Genomic DNA, 23818 nt, shown 5'->3' on the forward strand with positions numbered 1-23818 from the left:
TGCACTGCCCGGGAGAGATAGGAGTACGGAGTAGATTGCCACAAGGGTAGGTACTCCGTAGTCCGTACTGTGTACTTGAAGCCCGTATGGCGTATTTTGATATATCGATAAATGTCAGAGGAAATTGAAATTAGACTAAGTGCTCAATGAACTCTGTCCCAAAGGAGATGGGACTGGTATATTAACAAAAAAGTTCGACAGCCCACTGCTGCCTGTGAGGCTGTGCCACTTTAGGCGCTTCGTTCCTCATTCACAAACCCCAATTTTTCACCAATCTTGATGCGCTGGCCCTTCTCAATACTCCAGGTCCAACCATCGCTCGGGCTATCATCTGGCCAGCCGGCATCAACAGACTTGCGAGTTCCCAATGGAGCCTCAAACACAAGTACGATTGAGCTGCCAAGCTGGAAGCCACCCATCTCCTCTCCACGCTGTAGGGGATGTCCGTTAAGGGTCCGGCTAGCATGACGGTAAGTCGCTTCGACAAAGCCGGGATACTGTTCACCGCGCTTGGCAGCCAAGGCCGCAGCCAAGTCCGCAGCGGTATCAGTCAACAGGCTGTTGGTGCGCAGCTCTGAGTCAAAGTTGATTTTGATTGAGCCTACGTTGGTAGCTCCGACCGGTGTGTAACTGAAGAAACCCCACCGCCACCGACCGAGAAGTGCAACTCGCTCGTTGAGAGTGAATAGACCAGGCAGATGCCTCTGCAAGTACGGCGAAACCGAGTATAACTCGCCTGCAAAGTGGCGGCGGCTCTCGACCACCCAGGCAGCGGGGGAATGGAACCGATGGTAGTCGCCAGGCGCTAGGTAGATCACAACGTAAAATAAGGCGTGGTTCGCTGCTTTTTTGGGTGCGTACCAGGGAGAGCCATCGCCACGTGCCAATTCCTCTTGAACCTGGATTTCGGAAGTTGCCTTGGATGCAGTTGAAGCATCCATAGAACTATGCCGTTTAGGAGCGTCGTTCTCGCCAGACAGCAGGCTAGGAAGGGTGTAAGAAATCCCGTTCATGCGTGCGAACTCCTCATGCGCGGCCATATGCTCGGCATCCTTATGGTCTTCTGTTTTCATGTCGGTAAGACGATTGGTGTGGTCAGCGTGCGCAGGAGTGGCTGATCCTAGTAGAGCATCCAAGCTGTATGTCATTCCTTTCACTTGTTCAACCTCGCCCCGCTCGATCATGCCAAATTGTAAGATCCGGCCGTCGGAGGGTGCGAGAAGAGCGCGTGGGTCGGGATCCAATGGACGAACCCCAGGTTTCAGTTTGCGGTAGAAGAATGCTGCCAGGTTCGGATACGTATGCAAGTCGGGCTCAGCAACCTCATCGAGGTTGACGCCAAAGGCCCAGGAGTAGAGCTTGAACCCAGGGACACGGAGGTAGTACGGAAGTTCGATTTCGTTGAATTGACCCCACAAACGCGACATAGCCTTCAGGGGCAGCGTGGACATGATCTGTACATGCCATGGCCCCGACAGGCTGACTCTCGGCCGACGCGGAGGCCGTTTTCCATTTTCCCATTCATCGCCAGCCGCCTCACGACGTTCCCGTTCCCGTTCTGCGCGCTGCGACTTGTAAAAAGACAGCAATCCTAGTAGACCGATTCCGAGTCCGACAGGGATGGGATACCATTCGACCTTGGTATTGCGGAGAGCGAAGCCTAACCGTGAGCCAAAGCCTCCTTTGTTGTTTTCGGGATTATTGTCCTTGTTGTATTGTCTCCATGATTTGGACGAAAAATGCCGGAGGCTGGCCTTGTGACGGGCCGTGGCCCGGAATGAAAGAACCTCCATCGACGCAACCCCAGTCCGAGGCGCAGCGGGAGGGCAGTGGTGGAGAGGTAATGAAGTGAAAAGGCGCTTGGCCATAATGTTTAATCCATCGGCCTGGAGCGCTAAAATCGACCCCTAGGCCCTGAGCGCTTTTTTCCGAGAATGGAAAATCCCCTGTTGCCGATTGACCGCCCGGCAGAACTGCACGTGGATGACACCAACTGTCTATTCAGCTCGTTCGACAAGTCGCAACTGTACTTCATCGCTTAATAGGCATTTCTGTATCGCTGAAGTCTTTGCATCTTCCCAATAGCTGTATTAAACCTATGGCTTCTTCTGCTCCCGCCTAATCTCAACGCTACGAAATTGGCCCCTCTCGTCATTTGACTGTTGCCAGGTATCAACAACTTGACCAGGTCGATATCTGCATTCAAAGGTTGCTGGCAACTACAATTCTGGCTACCTAACTCTGTTTATCTTCTCAAACATAGTTCCACCAGCTTCTTCTCTCTTATTGAGTCCGCAGAGATACACTACGATACATCCAAAGCTCTTATCAATCGACCGATGCCAGAACCCGGCATTTAGATTACTCTGACTTTGCATCGCGCCTCATCACTCCTGCTTCTTACGTTCCTTTCTTGCTCCTACGGAGTGCTACCAAGGGTTGCCTATATCCATTTCACGTCAATTCGTTGATACTCGGTACGCGCAATCAGATGACGTCGCTCTAAGCAGTTGGGAGAACAGGAAACTAACAGTCCACAGCAATGGACTCGGGTCAATCCTCACCGCAGCCCGTGAATGATGGAGACACACCGAGCTTGATCACGCTGCATCTACTGTGTCAATCTCTGCCTCCTCCAAGCCGTTTCACACTTGACAGCGTCCCACTCTCTATAACAGTTGGCCAGCTGAAGGAACGGATCGAGCGTTCCTTCCCTGGGAATCCTGGAGCATCTAGCCAGCGGTTGATCTACAGAGGGAAGGTGCTCAGTTCCAATGATGCCATGCTTCGAGCGGTGGTATCGTCTATGGTAAATAACTCTTTTCCAGCCCACGCCCATGTGATATCGTGCCCTGACTAGACTGATCTCTGCAGGAAACCATTGCCAGTATGCACCTTGTACTGCCACCGGAACCAGCGAACCCAGAAGCACCCTCTATACACTCTCCAGAATTCAGTCCAAGTTTTGCTTCGGCACCCACCGTTCCAAGTCAAACCAGTTCTATTACTGGAACCGGAGTCGGCGCATTCCCGGCATTCCGCCCTAGCACTTCGAATCTCCCAGGTCTCAATCAAAATATTCCCTCGTCATCGTCTGAGACGCAATCCACCACTGCAAATTTATCAGAGACCGATGATACATATTTCCCTCGGGTTGTCCAATCATTCCGCAACATAATTGAACATGTCGAGCGACAACTGGACCGCAACATGCCGATATCCATGCAGCATATTGTTCTTATACGGACATCAATTTTTGAATTCCAGGATATACTAGATGCAAGACAGCTTCATCTGGCGGAGGTTTCGGAATTAATTGGCCGTCTTCTTGAGGCTCAACAGCGCACTCGCACATTGCTTAACACGCAACCACACCTTTTTCAACCCGAGTTTATAGCCCAGGACCGACTCTTTGGCTCGAACGGCATGAATAGAACAAATGCTTTTACGGCAAATAGCATATATACAAGCGGAGGGAGCGGCGCTCAGATGTTCTTGCTTTCTTCGCCCACAGGACAGCCTCATATCGTGGCAAGCGGACAAGCTGTGCCATTACCCGAAGTTCAGCCGGCCGTCCCGTACATTCCAGCTGCTACTCGCACGGCAGGCGCACCCCAACCCCCTGATCCACATGCAGCGGTAGTCCAGAATGCTATCCGCCAAGCAATGGTTAACCAGCAGCGTCAGGGCGACAACATTGAGCACGCCGGTTTAGCACGCCATATCCGCCGTATCTGGCTCTTCGCCCGATTGTGGTTCCTCTGCTACCTTGTTAGCGCTCCGGACACCTGGAGGCGCTGGATCTTTGTCGGTGTTGCGCTGCTTGTAACATTCCTGTCAGAGACCGATATTCCGCAGCAGCTTGTACGTCTTATCATTACGCCCCTGCAGCGCCATCTCGAAGGTCTCACCCATGCTGGCGGACCGGCAGACCCAGCAGCTCAGACTAGGCCTAATGGCCCCGCCGCAAGGCTCGATATTTGGGACTCGATTCGCCGCGTAGAGAGATCCCTTGTTCTGCTTTTTGCCAGTCTGGTTCCTGGACTCGGTGAACGACAGGCCCAGGCTCGTACTGCTGCAGAGCAAGCTTTTCTGGCTGAGCGAGAGCGACAAGCACGCGAGCGACTGGAGCAGGAGCAGGCACGGGAGCGACAGGGGCAAGAGCAGACACCGCAGGGTCAGGAGCCACAGCAGGCGCCCGTGCATCGAGAGTAAGAACAGGTTGAGGCGTACACCTAGGTATGCCACCAATGTACTGGGCAGAAAGTTGGCTGGGAGAGGATGCTACCCACACACGCCGATTATGGTCAACATGACAGATCTGGACGAGTTTTGGAGATTCTAGCATTTCTATTCACGGCTCTTCTGATCATATTCTATTCAGCAGCAGCGTCTTGAGTCTATTCAATCCAACTTCCCATCTCAACCTATACTTACAACTTCGTAGCCCCTACATTCGGAGCCGGCTCCGAAGGCGGCCCCATAGGTCCCCCAGCCGTATTAAACGATTCTTCACCATCAAAGTGCCTACAAGAGCTCAAAATCAGTTACAGTCCCAAGTATTGCCATCAAAGAAACATAGAGAATCAACTTACCATCCACGCTCAGCACCCCCACTCAAAAACCCACAATCCCCATTCGCAACACAATCCCATCCGCCCCCAACACCTGCACCTCTCCAAGCCGGCGCAGAGGCCGACACCCGCATAAACGTCGTCCCCTCAGCCAGCGGACTCTCATCCCCACTCCCATCCTTCCCATCACCACCCTCCCTACCAACAGAAGAAGACAACATCCCCCTCCTCTTAAACGTACTCAACCCAGCCGTAAAAACATTAAAATCCTCCTCCGAACTATCATCCGGCATGCAACCCGTCAAAGCCCGACCCATAGCAATCAGCGGCGCCGCATGCGCGCATATCAAAATCGCCTTACTCGTTCTCTGAGACGGAGCCAGTCCGGCTTCGGATTCGCTGATCTCGGCGTCCACGTCGGCGATTATACCTTCCAAGGCTTTCGCGACGCGATTGTGTAATTGGGTTATTGTTTCGCCGCGGCGGGAGGGGATTAGGAGGGGTTTGTAGGTTTGGGTTGGGGTTAGGACGGTTGGGAAGTGTTTTGTCATTGTTTCTTGGGTTGGGTGTGGCGGGTGGTCGAAGAAGTTTGTTGCGCCGAACCATTCTCTGGGGTTTGTTAGTTTGATCTTTGCTGGAGAGGTTTGTAGGATGGATGGCGTGTGGATGTAGTTATATGGGAAAAGCAAGGGGGGGGGGGGAATGCTACTCACCCAAGCCCGTTCTCGAGTCTAATGTCCAATTCCGCATGTCGGTCAATTGAGCCAATTCGTCCTTGTTGGCTGTCTGCGTCAGAGTGTATCTTCTTCAGCTCTTCGACTGTGGGCTGGATTGTCTGGATGCAGCGGTAGAAGGGACTCGAGTAGATGCGGAATGGTTTGGGGTGGAATTGCGGGTTGGCGATGTGTGCTGCTAGTTCGTGTGACTGGCGCACGCCGTGAGAGGTCAGCGCGGGGTCGGCTGGGTTTCCTGTTGGCGTGGGGAATTGGGCTCTATAGGTTCCAGTGCGGAAGTCGATGGTCCAGCTGAGGCGGTGCTGTGGTTTGTTAGAGAGATTTGGTATAGGGTTGTTTGGGGTTCATACCCCGTGGCGGGTCAGGTATATCGTGTCTAAAGGCATGGTGTATGTATACTGGAGAGTATGTGCAACGATACTCCGGACTTGAGTATGTTGCGGGGAAGGCAGAATACTTGTATGCTGGAAGGCGGTGAATGTGTACCTCGGCCCGTGGCTACGATGAATAGAAGCTACTGAGTACGTGCGTGCTAAGGAGAGAGCAGATGGACGAAATTGCAGACCAGATCTTTTAGCATTGATACGAGCGAACCATGTACACTGTAATCAACCAACGTGCGGAACAGATGGGGTATTTTGTTCACAGCTACAAAGTCCAGATTACAATCCAGGGTCCAGCCCATCACCAGCGCCATGCTAAACCAGTCAAAGCAAGAACTTTTCTCAATTCTTTTTTAAAGACTCTCCATCTAGTAGAAGAAGCCGAGGAGCTTGCCGGCAACGTGCTTGCGGCGAGCCTCCTCGTGGTCCATGATACCGGCGGAGGTGGTCAGGACGACGTAACCGAACTGACGGGAGGGAAGGAGCTGGGTAGCCCACTTCTCGAGGTCACGGAGCTGAACGGGGTAGCGGGGGTTGATGACACCACACTTGTTGAGGCTAGAGAGGGAAGGTCAGTTTGCCATTCTGGTGAAGTTGGTAGGTTGTACTGGTGAATACATACCGGCCGTTAAGCTGGATAACGATCTTGCCGGAGCGGTGGTCATCGACCTCCTCGAACTCGCCAATGTAGCCTGAGAAAAGAAGAGTCAGTATGTTGCGAAGATTTAAAAGTAGTCAAATACAGAATGCCATAACAGCGCTTTTGAAAACGTGTAAGATCTTCACAGATCAATATATCGGACACTTAAAAGGCAGACGTCGTGGGTTGGTTGAGACCGGCCGCCTAGTTATCAGCCCGAATGGCTGTGACAAATGTGCTCAAGACAGGAGAGAGGCAGAAAGATAGAAAGATAGAAAGAAAGAAAGAAAGGAAAAAGAAATCGATGTAGAAGGTTTCAACTCGACGTACCGTGCTTCTGCATGACAGACAGGAACTTGACGATGACCTTGGAGGAAGGACGGATGAGGACCTGGCGCTTGCCAGCCTTCTCGGCGTTGTTCATGGCGTTGAGCGCATCGTTAAGGACGGAAGTCTTGACCATTTTGACGGATTGGAATCGAGATTCTCAAAATCGTAAAAAGAATTTAAAGGATTATGAGGTATCTGTTGGTAGCAGGCGGGTTCAAGTCAGCCACCACTAGTCTTCGAGCGCAAAGAGTGCCCCTTTTTGCATTGCAAGGAGTTCTTCAGCCCGTGCCGAGTTGGGAGATGCGTATCATCTTGGCTTCCTGGATCACAGTTCCTCTGAGAATTATCTATAATTCCCATCTTCGGAAGCAATCTAGACAAGATGATTGCATCCCCAGACTAGCTGAGCTGTCGTTGGGGTGGGAATATCACATACCTCGAAGGATGGTCGACGATGGATGAAGCGAAGAGAGAAGTTGGACGATCAAACTTTGCTTTTCGGGTGGTGCGCGGGTAGGGTTAATCCGCACAACAACCCTTATCTGAATGAAGAGTCACGTGGTGATATACATACTCATCGATCTTCTTGCCTTAGGCACTAACTATTCTACATTAGGTTTAGCTTATCACAAGCCCCTCGAAAGTCGAAACTCTACCAGCACCATATTCACCATCGGACACTACCGCAAGCAACAAGAAACCAAATAATCATATATCTTAATCAATATCAATATCAATATCAATGCACCAACGTGGGTAATAGTACAAATTCTTTACAACTACAGCACATCATTCACTGTTCCATCCTCGGGCAAGGGTTGCGGCGGTTGTTCTAGACAAATTTTCCAGCATGGGAGCATGGTGATGGGCAGTTTTCGGTGTATACGAGGAAGGCAGGAATAATCAGGAAGGCTTTTTCATGACAATGGCTCTTTCTCAAGTGGGAGACATGAGGGCAATGGGATACATGAATGTGGGGAGTACAGGTAGGGGATTGGGGGTACATGAATTCTTGGGCTACATGAGTCGCAATGCTATAGAATGCGAGCAGGGAAGGGGGGTGAGGGGTGGATCTTGTCTAATTAGAAACAACGTAGATGAGGACAGGAAAAGGTGAAGGATGAAAAGTGATATTTGAAGAAGAAAAAACAGAGACAGGGCCAAAAGTTGGGTAGGGTAAGGGTTTCATTCGAACGTATCATGAGGGTCGGACACCAGCAAAGGGTTTGGGGGACGAAGTCCGGACCAAGGGGAGTCAGGGGAGGGGGGTGAGCCTGTGCCGGGGAATAAAGGGGAGGGGGAAAACTCATGCGTATCAGGCGGGGGCTTGGATTTGACCATTTGGACGGAGACAGCCTCTTGACGAGCATCCATCAGTTAAACCAATCAGGTGCAATGCCGAATCGCCATAGAACATGTTGCTTCCAATTTGGCGCAACCATTCCCATGTTAATCACAAGTGCTTCGAAAGGCCGGATCGGACCAGGAAGACTGGTGATCGAGGTGATCGACGGGATGGGACAGTGGTGTCCTTCAAGCCATGCCGGCACCCAGGTTGATCTGGCGCTTGACCTGCTCACGGGTCCAGCGGGCAGTCTCAATTGTGCGCTCGCTGTAGTGTTTGGTTGTGCGGGTCTCTCTCACGAGAGCGGTGACCCAATCGTTGCGGAAGTACGCAGCGAGCTCACCATTGGGGAAAGCATCGGCCAAATCACTAGCAAGCAGTCAGCATAAAGAATCAAACATGGGAAGAAAGGCAGAGACATACCCAATAACACCCATGGCCGACCGCATGAGACCTTCACTGCGGTTGCTCTCCTGGGAGATGATGTGAAGAAGCTGGAAAATGGACTCGATGAAAGGCTGGAGCTGGGTGACTGTGGTTCGGTTAGCATGACTATGGCTTGTCTGGATGAACAATGAAGAACGACTTACTAGAAGGAGTGCCCTTATAGGACAGGAGAATACCGCCCCAGGCATCCATGATACCTTCACGGAGAGAAACGATGTAGTCGACCATGTCGTAAGGAAGGTCAGAGCTAGTGGTCACGCTAGAGGCCTGCTGGAGAACCTGGCCAACGACAGCCAAGTAGGTATCGAACTTGGTTCCGATGGCCTGGGCAATATCACCGAAGGTCTCAAGAATCGCAGGCTTGAGCTGGTTGGTCGAGGTCTGTTGGAGGGAGTTAACATACATACATCGAGCTTTGTGCGGCTGAAACAATCTTACCTGGAGAGTCTTAAGGAGGAAGTTCATGAAATCGTCGCAGTAAGGCTGAACTTTGTCGTTCAGGGCACGAGCAATGTCACTGACCAACCCAATGGCCATGGCGCAGAGGCCGGGCTCCTCCTGATTGCCCAGGGCATTGTACAGGAAGGGGCTGAATGATTCCATGTACTTGATGAAGTCATCCTCCAGGGCACCGGCAATAGCACCAACGGTAGCAAAGACAACATCGGGCACGCTCGACTTGGGGCCAAGAGTATTCAGAACCAGGAGCAGCACATGCATGATACGGTCAGCCTGGGGCTTAATATCAGCCTCGAAGCGCTGAACAATAGCCAGAATCACACTGATCAAGCTTGTCTGCATCTCCTCCAGAAGGATACGGTCCTCGGCGCTGACAACCTGCTGCTGCATAGGAACGGTGTGCTCCAGACGCTGGAGGATAACATCCGAGAGAGTCGCAACCATAGGGAGGCTGTCGTTGGCCGAGTTCATAACAAAAGAGTTGAGTACTTCGTATCCAGCGGTACGGAGCTGGTTGTCGGCATCTTGTCTGGATGGGTGTTAGAAAAAGAACGGTCAAAAGAAGGATCGGTTAGGAAACATACCGCTCAGTCACTGTCAATAGGGACTTCACACTGTCCTCAAAGTGCTTTGACAGGGGGTTGGTCTGGGAACCATCATCACCAGCGAACCGGTCTGCGACATTCATAAGAGCCCAGCAGCAGGAGCTGGCAATCTTGGGGGAGTTTGCGAGGCCGTTGAACAGGCAGGAGATAAGAGGCTGCAGGTGGACCTCGGGGTCCAGAACCTCAGGGCAACAGTCGCACACGCGACCCAGAGCATAAGCAGTGGAGTCGCGGACAGAGACGGAGCTATCCTCCATCATGCCAAGCAGCACAGGCAAAGCCTGCTTGATGAGAGGCTCCAGAACAGTGGGCTGGGGACCTTCCATGATAGCGCCGAAAGCAGCGACGGCAGCATCACGGCGGTGCCAGTCCTCGTTGCGGATGTTCTCTTCGACAAAAGTCACGACGGGCTGAATGACATCGTCCTGGACACACTGGGCGTAAAGCTGCAAAGCCTGGTAGGCAGCACGGGACACGTTGTATTCATCGTCCCCAGCATCCTCATCCTGACGGCACATGGACTGCAGCAAGACTGGGAGGACCTCGCGGGTAGCGATACGGGCAAATCCGAAGAAAGGACGGGCCTCAGTGCCGTCCTGCTGGGCCTATAACAAACGTGGTGTCAGTACATGGTCTGGGCCACACAGGTTTGTGCGCTTGACACATACCTCAGCGTTATCATCCTCGATAGCGATCTCCTCTTCGCAGACAGTGCACCAGAACTCAATAGCAAGTTTGGCAACTTCCTCCTCCTCGCTCTTCATACCCATAATGCTCAGGCCAAAGAGAGCCTTCTCCATGTAGAAGCGCATCTTCTCGTAGTAGGATCCCATGATACGGTTGAGACAACCGAATGCTGCGGCCTGCACACGGACCTCATCGGCCTGGGTGGCCTCACAGACGACCTGCATAATGTAGTTGCGCTCTCCCTCGTTGTCCATGTTGGTGCGAACGAAGTCGACAGCATCACTGAGAGCGGCGATAGCAGCGAAGCGAACATCCATGTTCGGCTCCTCGCGCCGAGCGCCCTGGACGACCGCAGTAAGGATAGCATTGGAGTGTTGAGTCAAGCTGGCGCGGAGATCGGGATCTTGCGACTCGCAAATGTAACCGATCGTAGTGAGAGATGACTGCTTCAGGGAGTCGTTTCCGCTGGCGACATTCTGGACAAGGATGCTCATCAAATCGGGCCACTCACCACGCGGCAACTCAATTGCGGCAATGGAAACGATCAGGTTAGCGGCGGCATTTCCGGCACGCGCGTCAGCTGACTGTAGGGTCTTCAGGGCGAGCTCCTTGACTTGTGACTTGGTCTCGGGGTTGATGCTCTGGGCCCATCGCATCTGCACTTCCCGCAACTTGGCCTGATCCCGGAAAGTGAAGGCGTTCTTCAAGGCGATACCGGCGGCGACACGGATGTGGGCGGGGCTGCTCTCGTTGGCGAGTTCTTGGCCGAGGGTGATGAGGTATGCGGCCTATTGGGCGACAGAAGTATCAGCAATGGGATTCCAATCTTGGGAGAGGGGGGATGTATTTTATCACGCGTGGGCAGAAACGGGGGGGGGGTTCCAAGGGGAGAACACGTACGAAATCGACCTCCGCGGCGTGGGCGAGCTGTTGTTCGGCATTGCTACGCTCAGCGGCATCTGGCGCGAGGGTGCTCTGCAGCACCTGGCGGGCATCCATGGTGTGTAAAAGAATCGAAGGTTGTGGTGGGGGAAGGAGAAAAAAGAAGGAAAAGAGAGGCGAAGAAAAGATTAGGAAAAAAAGACTTGAGAACCCCTCTAGACCCAGATCAATCAAAGGGTTTGACACTCGATGATCACCACGATAGAAGCGGTGGTGGAAAGAGGAATTCCGTTAGGAGAGTGGGAGGAAGGGACGGGTGTTTTTGTGGATATGACGAGGCGGCATGCACTAGGTCTTTCCGGCGAGAGACACAGAGAGGAAAAGGTGCCTTGAGTGCACGCCTAGATTTTTTCAACGCACAAAGACCAGGAGAGAAAGTCTCAGTAGACGGATGGGTAGAGCTGATAAGCGTGTGAGAGATATGTGAAGAGATTAAAATACACATTCGAAGCAAGAAAGACGACAATGAGTGAGGTTCTACGGGGGTAGCCATCTGATTGGCTGCCGGGCAGGTGTTAGTCATGTACACGTGATCTTATGCCTTAGGCTGCATGCTCCTTGCTCCTTGGCTGACTCGTACTATTGTCCGATTGATCTAGACAATGAAGCATGTGAAATAGAGATCCTATGAGAATGCAAGTTGTGATTTTAATGTACAGTTGTGTTGATACGCTCTATCTGGCTCATGGAGGGGTTGCCCCTCCATGTTTTTTTGCTTATTTTGGTTTTTCTCCTTCGAGAATTGTTAGTCTGTGGGCCCAGCGACCGATTTTCACTTGTGGGGGGAAATAACACAGTACACAGTAGTTAAAGAGAATCCTCTAGAATGGCATGCTTTTCTTTGCTTTGTTCACTTTCTTTTGACTCTTTCATGGCAGAGACTGTTTGTACTGTTTGTTTCTGACAGGTCTCTCGGATGTATTTCTGTTTATATTAGCAGATGATAACTAGATCTACTAGACTATCCCCGACTAATGAATGTATTGCTACTGTCCTGTGTAGTGTGTGCTGTATGATCATTGCTTAGTCCCGGCCATTGATGGGCATGCATAGGCATGGGTCAAACGAAGGCTAGCCCAATGCACTGATGTTATCCTCCAGGACAAAGGATACCTACTTCCACTGCCATCAGAGCCAACTACTTGTATTGACGATGCCTGTTTCAAATTTGGGAATTGGTGTTAGTGGGTGATAGCCAAGCTTTGACTGACATCGATTAACAGACGGTAAACAGTTAAGACATGGCCTTATGGGTGTGACATTATCCAAAGCGAGAGTATATCAGTCCCCTTGGCGGGGCCACTGCCGTCACAGGTCGTGCTCGAGACATAGCCATAACTAGTAGGACCCCATCTACCGCCCTAGATGACCGCGTTTGCTCTTAACCTATATGATTGTTTACTTTTCAATCACGAGACGTCGTCGCGTCGTCGCGTCGTCGAGAAATGTTGTTGAGAACCGTCGAACCGTCGTACAGAGAGTTCTCCCTTGCAATCAACGCCTTTCCTCATTTCTTTGCTAGCAGCCCTCGCTTTCACCATGCCTCATTACTACTATCCTAGCATGCCAAGTCTTGCGAATCGTCCTATCCCAGACTCGAATCCAGCTGGCCAGCATACTGTGGCTACGGGTAATGCAAGTGGCTCCGAGGAGAATGAACGCCCAGCACACGACAACTTTACCATCATGCTTAAGTGGCACTTCGTGTTGAATTTGACCGTTGAGGGCGTCCAGTCAGTCATCCATGAATGTCATCCTGATATGGTCGTTGACTCGGACCCATGGAAAGAGGTACTCCGCAAAGCAAGCCACACCATGAGAAGCTGGAAAGTAGCCAGCCTTAAGGCTATGAAGGTAAGTTAAGTAGAGTACCTAACCAAGGAGAGTTGATACTAACGGTTCTTGATATAGGCCCATATTGCATCTCAAATGCTTTCGTCCAACTCTGAAGATCCCGAGTCCCTAGTTAACCTGACCGATGCAAAGACTCTGAACTTCTATCGGACATTTAACGAAGAGGCTTTCTACACTTGTTTCAGATGGACATATGAGATCATCGATCTCAAGAACTCTCCGGAGGTAGGACGCAACTACCTTCGGAATATCTGGGCCAATCTAGCCGCCCACATCAAAATTTGGACTGACCTCACCCGAGATACTGGCGAGGGACAATCAACGGCAGCTGAGAAAATGGATGAGATTCACAATGTCTGGTACACTTTGACAAAGCACGACCATCTCAAAGGTGCTACGAAGGATTTGTTCGCACCCCGCCTCCCCAATGTTACTTCCAGGAAGCGCCGGGTCGACCACGAAGAAAGAACACGCCCTGTTGTTTACTACCATGGAAAATCTCATCGCGAACAAGTTTCGGATGCTTGAAATGTTACATAGGTTGTCACTGTATCCTGCCCGGGCCTGCCATCTCAAGTGGTTGGACGGTGGACCCCTTCGCTAGAATCAGCATTCAGCACACTAGGTAGCCAGAATGTCAGATCATGATTAACCATTGAATCAATATGTATTAGTGCCTATCAAGTCCAGAATAAAGAGCTAAAAGTGATTGAAAGTGTTTTGGTAAAGCGAGTTCACTACGGGAGCAGCTCCTCTGCCATCTGGGTCCACCGAATTAAAAACTGTCCGAACCAAAACCTGACCAGTCCCGGTGTAATAGCTTCTGTGGGATGGCGCGAAATGTAGGTGCCTCTGCAATTAGTGGACGGCATCGTCCATGTCGTAAGGCTCTTTGGAACCACCACCCATTCCCTACAGGCGACGTAACTTGGTACAAAACGGGAATTCCCAGGGGGCAGTCAAGAGAGTGAGTCCGGGAGCTTGGAAATCAACTTCCTGCTCAAGCGCTTCATCGTGAAGGCGTCGTATGTGGGCCGGGATGAAGAAAACAACCCGGTTGGTGAGCCATTTTCGTCCCAGTGTTGGAATCGGCTAGCCGGGGGCTTCGAAAACAACTTCTTGCTGCTCGACTGCTTCATCGTAGATGGTGTGTCGTATGTGAGGCGGGACGAAGAAAGCGACGTGATTCGTGAGCCGTTTGGTCCCAGTGTTGGATTCTTTTTGAATGTGGATCTGGCGGCCTTTGCAAGGCACTTGTACATAGCCGGCGGGTGTAAGATCCTCGCTGAGAACTTCGTCTGGATGAGTTTCAGGACGATTTGGAGTTAGGAGTAAAACAGTGTTGATGATTCCGCGGCAATGAGAGCCTCGTCACTTGGCAGGAGCGTACGGATCTACTTTGGGAAGGCACGCTAAGTTTTACCTGTCCGGTGACATTATTACCTATTTCAGTAGCAACCATGATTGAGACAGATAAGCATACCCTAAAAAGGCAAGGATCAATTGTCAGATGCAGAAGGAACAATTCATACAATAGCCAAATAGGGGCAATGTGACATTAGATAAAAACTTTGATGGGCCGCCTTCGTTCATCGTCACGTAAGTGAACGTAACCCTCCAACGACGGCAGGATTTACAAGCAAACATTTTGCTTCCACAGCTGGGCGCAGGAGTCCCTTAGCAAATTCCCAAGCCGTGAGCAGTAGATTTATAAAGCCTCCTCCAGCAGCAACAGTGCGCTCATACGCCTCCTGGAGCCCGTTGAATACCATCAAGTCAGTTCCTGCACCCTCATGTACATGGCCAAATACATGTAGTCTTGGCCGAACTCTCCATAAGGTCTGTAGCAAATAAGGACAGCCAAACCCCAGGAAGTCAAGATAAGCAAGTGGTGGGCCATGAGTAATAAGCACAACAATTCCATCTGGTACTGAATCAGCCCATACATCTTCATTTTTGGGATATTGAAAGGCCCAGTTAGCATGGCGGATAGAGTAAGGACTTCCGTAGACCCTAAGTTGACGACCATTTGGGCAGGTAATTGTTACTTCCTCGTTTTCTAGGTAGATGATATCTCCCCAGTCGAGGCGAGCTCGCTCGGAGGCTGCTCAACCAGACACATCATCCCGCGCTGAATCAAGTAACAGTTCATGATTTCCAGCAATCACAATTTTGGTGGGATGCTGTAGGCTGCGTAGCCAGGTGATCGCATCTTGAAGTTCTTTAAGAGATCCAGACTGTGTGAGATCACCAGCATGGATGAGGATGTCTCCATCATCGACGGCAGGCCGGGCGTTATGCGTATCGGATATACAGACAACCGCGATAGGTTTTGTGACTGGCGTAACTGGAATAGGTGGGTACCAACTATAAAGCAGTCTTGCAAGGAAGATACAAGGCCGGGCGCGGAATTATTGCCAATTGCCATCGTCCTGGTCGCCGTCGATGAAGGAGCTCGTGAAGACTGGACATGATTGGAGAGTCCAGACCCAGGGACCAGGGACCTATCTGCACAGTAGTTAGTGGCAAGCAAACACGTGAAATGCTGGCTGTTGGGATTAAATATGTCCAGGGATTTCGGAGTTAGTTGGCCGTCTTCATGAAGCTGAAGAGCGCACTCGCATCCATTATTGCTTAACACGCAACCACACCTTTTTGAACCCACGCGGCCCGCGCCTATACCCCGGGACCGACTCTTTGGCTCGAACGGCATGAATGGAACAAATGTTTTGACGACAGACTATTTGTCTAGCCTATTTGATATTGCCATAGATGGCGCTCGGTTTGACTTGAGTGGCTTGAAGTGACTTTCTTAGGTCGCCAACAGTGTGACGCATGGCAGGGTTTGGAGGTCTGGAACAACTGAACAAGTCTTGTGACTTGAGGGGAGCGAGTGTGGTTTGGGATGGGACATGGAACTAGGACTGCTATGGACTGCGAGGGAAGGACTACGTTGTCATATATGGGAAATAATGACCACTAGACCACAACAAAAACCAAGTTTGTTGGCAGGTCTACTGCCTGCTTGTCTCAGACGAAGGGCAGGTTGTTGCAATTGCTTGCACAGGGATCGGATTCCGATTGCTCTGATGTTTCTTTGTTGTTGTTCTTCTTCTCTAAGGGGTTCAGGTGGAAGGCTGGGTAGCAGCCTTCCATCCGCCTGACTGCTGACTAAGATACATCACGTGGCCATAGTACAAACAAGTACAACAAAGTTCCTGTTTATGAGGCCTTATCCCAGTGTATCCCAGTCTGACATCACATGAAGGAGGAACTGGCTGTAGTGCTTTACCTCTTTCTTCCTTCTGTTTATTTTCTCTTTTCTTTTCTCTCCAGTTTTGTTACTTTCGTTAGAGCACAGAAATCTCAGCTTTGTTTTCCTACTGGCCCTTACATAGTAACAAAACTCCTTGTATTCATTTTCATTTCGAGTTTCCGGACCAGGTATCGGCTGTCGCTTGTCGATAAGTCTCACCACCCGGATACTCACCGACGAGCCGAAGAAGTCGACAAAACTACCCGACTCTGCTATGGGCATACAGCTGAACCCCCCTCTGCTATACTGGATGATGGGAAACTAGTGAAGTTTGCAACCTGGAAATCGGATATCAAGAAGTTACGACTCAATCATGACCACTACCCGGCTCCCGACCATCAAATCGCATATTTGAAAGAGTCGTTGCGAAGGGAGAGCCTTGCAGTGACACTTTTACTTGCAAAATCTATAACACTTGTGATGCTCCCATCGAACCAAATTGACGTTGCGTTGAACAGGCCAATTATATCGAGACAAGCTCTGGGCTCAAGAGAACATGTGTGAACTTGCCCGCTTGTATTTTGTCAGTGTCGGGATATATTCCCTTGTGACTTGGCGGCCTGCATTCTTGCATGCCGCCCGGTCGGCATGACCGTTGACCGCCCTTGGGTCACGTGCGGGATCTAGGGGTGTTTTCCACCCCAGGCCACCTTAGAGAAGAGACAGACATCAATCAATACAGAATACAAGACCATTGCGTTAAGCACAACTGTCCACTTAACTGTGTACACAGGACCTAGCTGGTGTTACCAACAGTCAGGCAGTTCGGACTGAGTCCAGAGCATGTTCAGAAACGATTGAAACAATACCCGAGCCACTCGCAAGAACCTCATTGCGTCATGGGACAATTTTGATTACAGCCGGACTGTTCGACATCAACAGGCTGTAATCCCGCAGAGCATGTGGGGATAGACTGGCCGATACAAAGCTCCCCAGCGGTGGCAGAGATATGTCCTGCTGGATCAGGAATAGATTGATATCGAAGAGTCTGGCTGTAACCAAAGTTGTCCCATCACACATTGAGGTTCTTACCAGGGCTCTGACGTTCTGTTGCAATCGTCTCTGAAAACTTATGTAGGTAGTCAGCCAGGCTTGGCTCCCATTGCATGTAAATACAGGCCTATCAGCATGTATAGCGTGGCAGAATCATATGCGGTGGTCTGAGGAACTGAGGTAACGATCTCTGCGTCCGGGCCCTGCTGACGCACGACTGTATCTAGCTCAACTGTGATGTTGAACTGGTCGTCCGTATCCAGCGCATGCAAGTCGTTGGGGCTTGAATCGAAAGACATGGGGGATACTCCCGGCGGACCCCCTCCGGGTATAAGCTCAGGTCTCAGGCTGGATTGTCGGCCATTGCGGATTTGCGAAGGTATTGTTGTTGTTGCATTGTTTAACGTCCGGCGGCCGTTCTCACCCGGCGGGCGCCGGACGTTAAACAATGCAACAACAACAACACCTTCGCAAATGGGGCATGTAGACGTGCTAAGCTGAGACATTTGCGAAGGTGTATACAGTAGATTGTACGGAGTAGAGACTAGAGAGAGGATAACTAGAGTGGGTGTTGTGAAGGCGATAGCTTGACGGGCTAACTGTTTAGGGGAAGGTGAGGGTAAATGATGGATGTGTGCGTAATAGGCAAGCGGAGTCCTAGGGCTTTTTCGCAAAAATCCAATCAGGGAAGCATTCTGCCAAGTGAGAGTTTGGCGAGAAACTGGGCTAGATGACCCGGTTTTCACTGGGTACCCGGTGAAGCTCCAATTTGATAACTCACATACTCACAGACCATTGGACTGTTTACCAAGGAGTCCTCCTAAGCTCCTCAACTAAGGACGAAGCTTTGGCATGTTGATATCCATCATCACTGGCTGCGTCATTGCAAGGCCGCCGGCTCTACTATGTCTTTAACCAGACAGTAAACGAAGAAATGAGATCGGAGATGGTAGGTAGTGATGCAATATCGAAGATTGTGTGCTATCGGAGTTATCATCAGAAGAGAATAGGAATATACAACTGTCTAGGCTACAAGCGATCATTAATATTTATCTTGAATCAGAGAATCTAATTCTCATCGTTCTCTTCATCGCTATCAAACTCCTCGTCCTCGTCTTCATAACCTTCGCCCTCGTCCACTTCGTCCCCATAGTCTTCATGCTCCTCATGTTCTTCATCGCCCATAGCAGCATCCAAGTCTAGAACCTCATACCGCATGTGATCACCGTACAAAACACAGACAGCGCGTCGACCCCTGCGTCCATTGACGTCGACATGTATAGGCCTTGCCTTGGGGCCGTGAAGAGCGAAGCGATGTACGATTATGCTTGCATGAGGAGATTCAGGCGACATGTCTAGTGTCATAGCTGGGATACTGGGTTTGGGAGTAGACGGCTTGCTGTCACATGCGACGTAGTCGAGGACCAACGGTGATGGATCGAGAGCCTCGTCTTGAGACTGTGCGGTGGGCTGGAAGGGGAAGTTGAGAAGGTAGGATGATCCTTCTGCGAAACATTGTTAGATTTATGGCTATACGCTAGAGTGAGATTATGGTATGTCCGGAGGTAAGTGACTTACTGCTATCACGCCAGAGGACCATGAGCGTATCGTCGGCGACAAATTGGAGCTGACGGACTTCGCCGTCTTGTAGGTTGAGGGTTACCATGCAGGTGCTTCTTGTTGAGCTGACGCCGCCGACCGAATCGAGGATGACACGGTAGAGATACACTAATTTCGAGGGGTTTGAGTATAAGCAATTGAAATCAGAAGGAATTGCTTTTGCACAAACCTTGATATTTTGACGTGGTTGACCGGGTAGCGATGTATACTGAGCAAGGCTGATCTTCCAAGGCATCCTGTCACAAGTTAGTGTATGGAAAAAGGCAAAGATCAACGGCTGTAAGCTTACCTCGTAGCAGAAAGTAAGATCGATAACAGATTGATCGCAATCAGTGTGAAGCGTCAGAGGCGAGCGATGGAGGATTCCTCTGCGTTGGGTCAAGGCGATTTCAGTGAAGACTTTGTCGAATTGGATGCCCAGACGCTTTGTCAAGTCATTGAGCTTCGGCGTCTCAACCGAGCTACCATCACCACCCTTATCCTGGGCCTGGCGTTGCTGCTGAAGAAGCGACTTGAAGGTGTCATAGAAAGAGCGGTCGTGCCCATCTGGGAGCCACTTATCGGTGACAGGGACAGGAGGCTGAACGACTCCCATCATGGGGAGTTGCCGGATGAAGTTGCGCAGCGCACTCTTGGTCAACGCGCCTGTGATATACTTCACCGTGATAGGGACCTCGATTGAGTCCCTTTTCTCTTGCGCATCTTCCATTGTCTGTGACAAAGGCTCGAGGTTGAGGATGTTGATCTCGTAACGCAGCCAATTAGAAAAGGAGCTGAACTGCTGCAGTTCCTCATTAGCATGGAGAAGGATGCGGTGCGCCAGAAGATGGAGGCAATCAAGTGTCTCCCCAATGGCATTGAGCTTGATCGTATCAAGGCCGAGGACATCGCTGAGCTTCTGGAATTTGGATAACCCGATCAACCGACTGAGAAGTACTTGGCTGCGTTCGAGGGCCGGGAGAAGACATTCGTGTGTCAACCGCCGGATGTTCTCATAGCCACTCGAGACAGCCTTATCCCATCTCTTCTGACCCTGTATCATTTGTTAACATCTCGTTTTCCATATCATGAGACCTACGTACTCTGTCCCCAATAATATCCGTGAGAAACTCCTTTAGAGGCTCAAAACAATGGCCAGTGACCACGAGGTGATAGATAGCAGTAATGAAATCACACTGGCATTTCTCCTGCAAATCCATATTGATATTGCGCAAGAAACGCGCAGGAAGTTCCTGGGCATTCTTCCATTCAAGCTCAATCTGCCGCTGCACCTGACCGATGTAGCGCAGCAGATTCTGAAGCTGAGTCGTCTTGGACGCAAGAACAGACAGATATTTCCCAGAGTTAGTAATGAAACGAAGATCCATCGTGACCAACTCGAGGGGGCCCCGAGCATCCCCCTTCGCCGGCGATGTCAGGAGAGCATGTGTTGAGCTCAAGGGGTGAGAAGCATGTCGCAAAATACGACACGAGTCGGAGACGCCGGGAGAACGGCCAATTGAGAAAGAGCCAATTTCAAAGCAATTGAAAATGCGCAGGTGGACAGTACCATCGTCAAATCCAACAGACAGCACATCTACGGAATCGTCGTTACCTTTCGAAGAATGGAATATGGAATCAAGCAACACGCGCGAGCTAAACACGTCGTCATCGCCGCCTGTCGCAGGCAGGGTGCTCAGCTTCGGCAGCGAGCACTCGATGTCGAGCAGGGCAAGTTCCCTGGGCAAATCTGCCTTCAGCAAAGCGGTTGCCTTTGAGGGATACGTTCCCGGGGCTAGCATGTCTTCGATGGAGATCTGGCCTGCGGACTCGTCCAACTGCCGCTGTGCGGCTTTGCTATCAGTGAAATTATCACCCCATCCTACACATGTTGCTTTGGGCATCGCACGCTCAGAATGGTTGGTGAGTGACCCTTGCTGCTGATAGCTCTGATAGTGGTGCACCGTCTTGCCGCTGTGAGAATTGATGATGCGCAGCGAACCATCTCCACACGCGACGGCGAGGAGGCGACCTGGTAGAGCGTTAGTCAATTGGCGAGTACGATATCATCGAGATTCAAGAAGACATATTCAATCATCGAAAGACACGTAGAGCAGCCCAGCGGCAAGGAAGTCCGAACTCACCATTCCCTTTCCATGCCATCCCTCTGATCTCGCCGTCCTCCTCATCCTCGCCGAGGTAGGGATCTCCGCCGAAAGATCCGCCAAAGACACGCTGCCCGTTAAGCCGGAATACGCGTAATTCCTCGTCCTCGGTGGCCAGTGCAATCAGGTCCATCGTGGGGCAGTAGGCCACGGCTTGTGGTTTGCATTTTGCCGATAGGGAATTCTCCCCGACGGGAGTCAGTTGAGGAACCTCTGCCATTTTGGATCTGTCTTGACACAGATGATAGATTCAGCCCATTCTTATTCCGAGAATATCCGTACAATTATTGAGCTGTGGCGCAATTCTTTGATGTTTGAAGCTGTCGTGGGTGGATACAGGGATTCTTGGCGCGGGTCGACGTGTCGGTGTTTGTATGTTTGTAGGAGCCACCTTCACTCATCATTAAGGTTACTCTTATGCTATCTGCGACGTCTAGGTATTAAGTATTCTTTTTATAGAGGATGGAAGCGTCAGAATAAATCTTATAACTATGAATTCATTTCTATTTAGAGCTAAATGATACATGTGCGGAGTACAATACTCCAACCCGGTGACCAGCACCAGGTTTATATGAGAATACAGGAAAGTGATATCAATATACAACGGGAGATCTCAGCCATCTCCCATCAGAACGGTGTCCCATCCATGTCAGCCTGAATGATATTCTTCAGATAACTGAGCTCATCCATCAATTCCTGCATGGTAGCATTTCCTTGGAAAGAAGCATTGCTACGACGAGAGCGAATGCGGTCAAGAGAGGCCTCGCTCAACTGCCGCTCAGCAGGGGAAAGCGCACGCCCAGCCCCTTCTCTGGGGACTTGAGGCAGTATGATCGGCGAGCCATTGGGGCTGCGTGACATCGCGAGAGCCTCCATGGACTCAAGGGCGCTGAACAGGGCGGCATGGCGCTTTGGGTTGCTTTCCACTTCATCCAAGTTCTCGATGCCAAGGCCGGAGCCGTCGATGCTGGGTGTGGAAACGGAGACGGTAAGTTGTGGGAGCCCGACGTTCCAGGGAGGGAGTTCTTCGGAGGCTGAGTTCGGTGACGAGGGTTTGGAATAGACGGTGAGATGGGGAGTGTTCGGGTCGGTATTGGTTGCGCCATCGCCGGACTGCGATAGATCTGGTGTCCTCCATCTGTCATCCGAAGACTCGTCTTGGTTGTGGTTGAACGTCGAGGCCGACATCATTGATGCGTGCGAGTTGTAGTCCGTCTCGGTGTCCGTACTCCATTCGGAGAACCGGCTTTGTTCGGGCACGAAGCGGGAGTGGGTGGAGTCCTCGGTCGATGCTGTCATGGCCGAGAAGTAACTGCGCGGGATCTCTTCATCCATCGCTTTGTCTCTCTCGTCAATTGCTCGGACGGCTTCGTCCATGACTGAAGACGGCGTGTTGGGTAATGTGGGAAGCCTTTTTTCTTCCTTACTTTTCTCTTCCCTAGTAAAGGCGGCCGTTGGCGTGGGCAAGTCACTAGAACTTGCGAGATCTTTCAGGGCTTCCCTGATCGCACGAGTTTCGTCGAGCGCTGTGGTCTTCGCGTTGGGGCTGGCTTTGCGAGGCTCCGGGCGCGTCTGCACTGTGAGAAGACGACTAGGTCCTGATTCACCGGCGCTGGCTTTCATTGCGCGACGACTTTGAATAGTGGATGGGCCAAGTTTGTCGGCAGAGCCTGCAGAAGACGGGATCGCAATTCCAGCGTTGACCTTGATTCCGGGGACATTGCGGCGGTTTCCAATCGGCTCATACTGCTGTGGTAACACGGTAGCCGCGTGTCCCGGTTGCATTGGCTCGAACGATCTTTCGGTCTCAGCGGGCTGCCTCAAAGCAGCCAGAAGAGCTCTCGCTCTTGGAGGAGACATAGACCGCGAATCCTTTTTGTGGCCCTTACGAGCGGCGCTGTGCGGTTGAGACGCACTTCGATGGATCCCAGTCATGGGAGATCTGCTAGCAGACTGCGCCGGGGTCGGCGGGTGGCGGACCGATGCCGAGGTCTGAAGACGCATGGGCTGCGGCTGCGGCTGCGGCGGTGGCTTCCGTGGGTTCATAAACTTGTCTTCGGGGTTCATTGTTCGAACATGCTCGGAATTTTGCGAACTTGCGCTTGCTGAGCGCCCATGGGCGCGACTGTCGGGTAAAATGATGGGGACATTCAGAACATTCACCGGTTGCCCTGGGAGAAGAGGGCATTTTGTGGTTGTTGGCTCCCTCTCGTTGTAATACTCTATATCGTCATCGAGCAAGTACTGTTCTTGTTAGCCTTTGAATCTGACAAGTATGAATGTGAGACTCACGTAATACCAGTATGTACCACCCATCTTCAACCCTCCAGTTCGCCATTGGGTCTTGTCCGGGCCATCGCCCATCATATCCGTAAAGGTATGACATCCTCTCCAATGCCCTGGTCCGACTCGCTTATCTCTTTCCATTACATATTTCTTAGAGAAATTATCCCATGATCCGAGCAGTTTGACCGACCGGACCTCGGGTTTGGTAATCCTGAATTGCGATCAGCGCATGAAGATGCCAATTGCATCGGGGCACACTCACAGCAGGAAAGTCATAAGGGTCTCCGATATCATCTCAAAACAACAATAGTAGAGAAGAAAATGTATCTCACTGAGCAAAAGCAGATGGTGGCACAGATAAAACAAACAATCAGAGGAAGAGAATGCAATGCGCAATGCAGGAGAAGCAACCCCAGAAAAATGCTGAAAGACACGTAAAATGCAAGGCTATCAAAGGAC

At 51.1% G+C, this 23818-nt stretch overlaps 10 protein-coding genes across 10 annotated transcripts; 3 read left to right on the forward strand and 7 right to left on the reverse strand.

Annotated features, from left to right (window-relative positions):
- Positions 1-230: 230 nt before the first annotated feature.
- On the reverse strand, positions 231-1868 carry N7515_007386 (phosphatidylserine decarboxylase 1; the record flags this gene model as incomplete). The annotated part of the gene is made up of 1 exon (XM_056668130.1): positions 231-1868. One exon carries the CDS (start codon positions 1866-1868, stop codon positions 231-233), a length of 1638 nt encoding a protein of 545 aa, XP_056521726.1.
- A 674-nt stretch (positions 1869-2542) lies between these two features.
- N7515_007387 (uncharacterized protein) lies at positions 2543-4215 on the forward strand (the record flags this gene model as incomplete). The annotated part of the gene is made up of 2 exons (XM_056668131.1): positions 2543-2809; positions 2875-4215. The coding sequence occupies 2 exons, from the start codon at positions 2543-2545 to the stop codon at positions 4213-4215; spliced, it is 1608 nt and encodes a 535-aa protein (XP_056521727.1).
- A 218-nt stretch (positions 4216-4433) lies between these two features.
- Positions 4434-5694, reverse strand: N7515_007388 (uncharacterized protein; the record flags this gene model as incomplete). Its single annotated transcript, XM_056668132.1, has 4 exons — positions 4434-4527; positions 4596-5183; positions 5288-5610; positions 5659-5694. The coding sequence occupies 4 exons, from the start codon at positions 5692-5694 to the stop codon at positions 4434-4436; spliced, it is 1041 nt and encodes a 346-aa protein (XP_056521728.1).
- A 365-nt stretch (positions 5695-6059) lies between these two features.
- On the reverse strand, positions 6060-6794 carry N7515_007389 (40S ribosomal protein uS8; the record flags this gene model as incomplete). Its single annotated transcript, XM_056668133.1, has 3 exons — positions 6060-6249; positions 6314-6383; positions 6662-6794. 3 exons carry the CDS (start codon positions 6792-6794, stop codon positions 6060-6062), a joined length of 393 nt encoding a protein of 130 aa, XP_056521729.1.
- Positions 6795-8194: 1400 nt separating this feature from the next.
- Positions 8195-11203, reverse strand: N7515_007390 (karyopherin beta; the record flags this gene model as incomplete). The annotated part of the gene is made up of 7 exons (XM_056668134.1): positions 8195-8375; positions 8430-8538; positions 8597-8834; positions 8892-9441; positions 9497-10122; positions 10186-10992; positions 11105-11203. The coding sequence occupies 7 exons, from the start codon at positions 11201-11203 to the stop codon at positions 8195-8197; spliced, it is 2610 nt and encodes an 869-aa protein (XP_056521730.1).
- Positions 11204-12685: 1482 nt separating this feature from the next.
- N7515_007391 (uncharacterized protein) lies at positions 12686-13528 on the forward strand (the record flags this gene model as incomplete). Its single annotated transcript, XM_056668135.1, has 2 exons — positions 12686-13000; positions 13058-13528. The coding sequence occupies 2 exons, from the start codon at positions 12686-12688 to the stop codon at positions 13526-13528; spliced, it is 786 nt and encodes a 261-aa protein (XP_056521731.1).
- A 1727-nt stretch (positions 13529-15255) lies between these two features.
- N7515_007392 (uncharacterized protein) lies at positions 15256-15474 on the forward strand (the record flags this gene model as incomplete). The annotated part of the gene is made up of 1 exon (XM_056668136.1): positions 15256-15474. One exon carries the CDS (start codon positions 15256-15258, stop codon positions 15472-15474), a length of 219 nt encoding a protein of 72 aa, XP_056521732.1.
- A 1924-nt stretch (positions 15475-17398) lies between these two features.
- Positions 17399-17815, reverse strand: N7515_007393 (uncharacterized protein; the record flags this gene model as incomplete). Its single annotated transcript, XM_056668137.1, has 1 exon — positions 17399-17815. One exon carries the CDS (start codon positions 17813-17815, stop codon positions 17399-17401), a length of 417 nt encoding a protein of 138 aa, XP_056521733.1.
- Positions 17816-18377: 562 nt separating this feature from the next.
- N7515_007394 (uncharacterized protein) lies at positions 18378-21293 on the reverse strand (the record flags this gene model as incomplete). Its single annotated transcript, XM_056668138.1, has 6 exons — positions 18378-18814; positions 18888-19037; positions 19099-19165; positions 19219-19962; positions 20012-20940; positions 21053-21293. The coding sequence occupies 6 exons, from the start codon at positions 21291-21293 to the stop codon at positions 18378-18380; spliced, it is 2568 nt and encodes an 855-aa protein (XP_056521734.1).
- Positions 21294-21700: 407 nt separating this feature from the next.
- On the reverse strand, positions 21701-23653 carry N7515_007395 (uncharacterized protein; the record flags this gene model as incomplete). Its single annotated transcript, XM_056668139.1, has 3 exons — positions 21701-23317; positions 23366-23570; positions 23622-23653. 3 exons carry the CDS (start codon positions 23651-23653, stop codon positions 21701-21703), a joined length of 1854 nt encoding a protein of 617 aa, XP_056521735.1.
- Between the last annotated feature and the right edge of the window lie 165 nt (positions 23654-23818).

The sequence above is a fragment of the Penicillium bovifimosum genome, assembly GCF_028826915.1.
Source record: "Penicillium bovifimosum strain IBT 22155 chromosome Unknown utg000005l_segment0_segment0, whole genome shotgun sequence".
Classification (NCBI taxonomy): Eukaryota; Fungi; Ascomycota; class Eurotiomycetes; order Eurotiales; family Aspergillaceae; genus Penicillium; species Penicillium bovifimosum.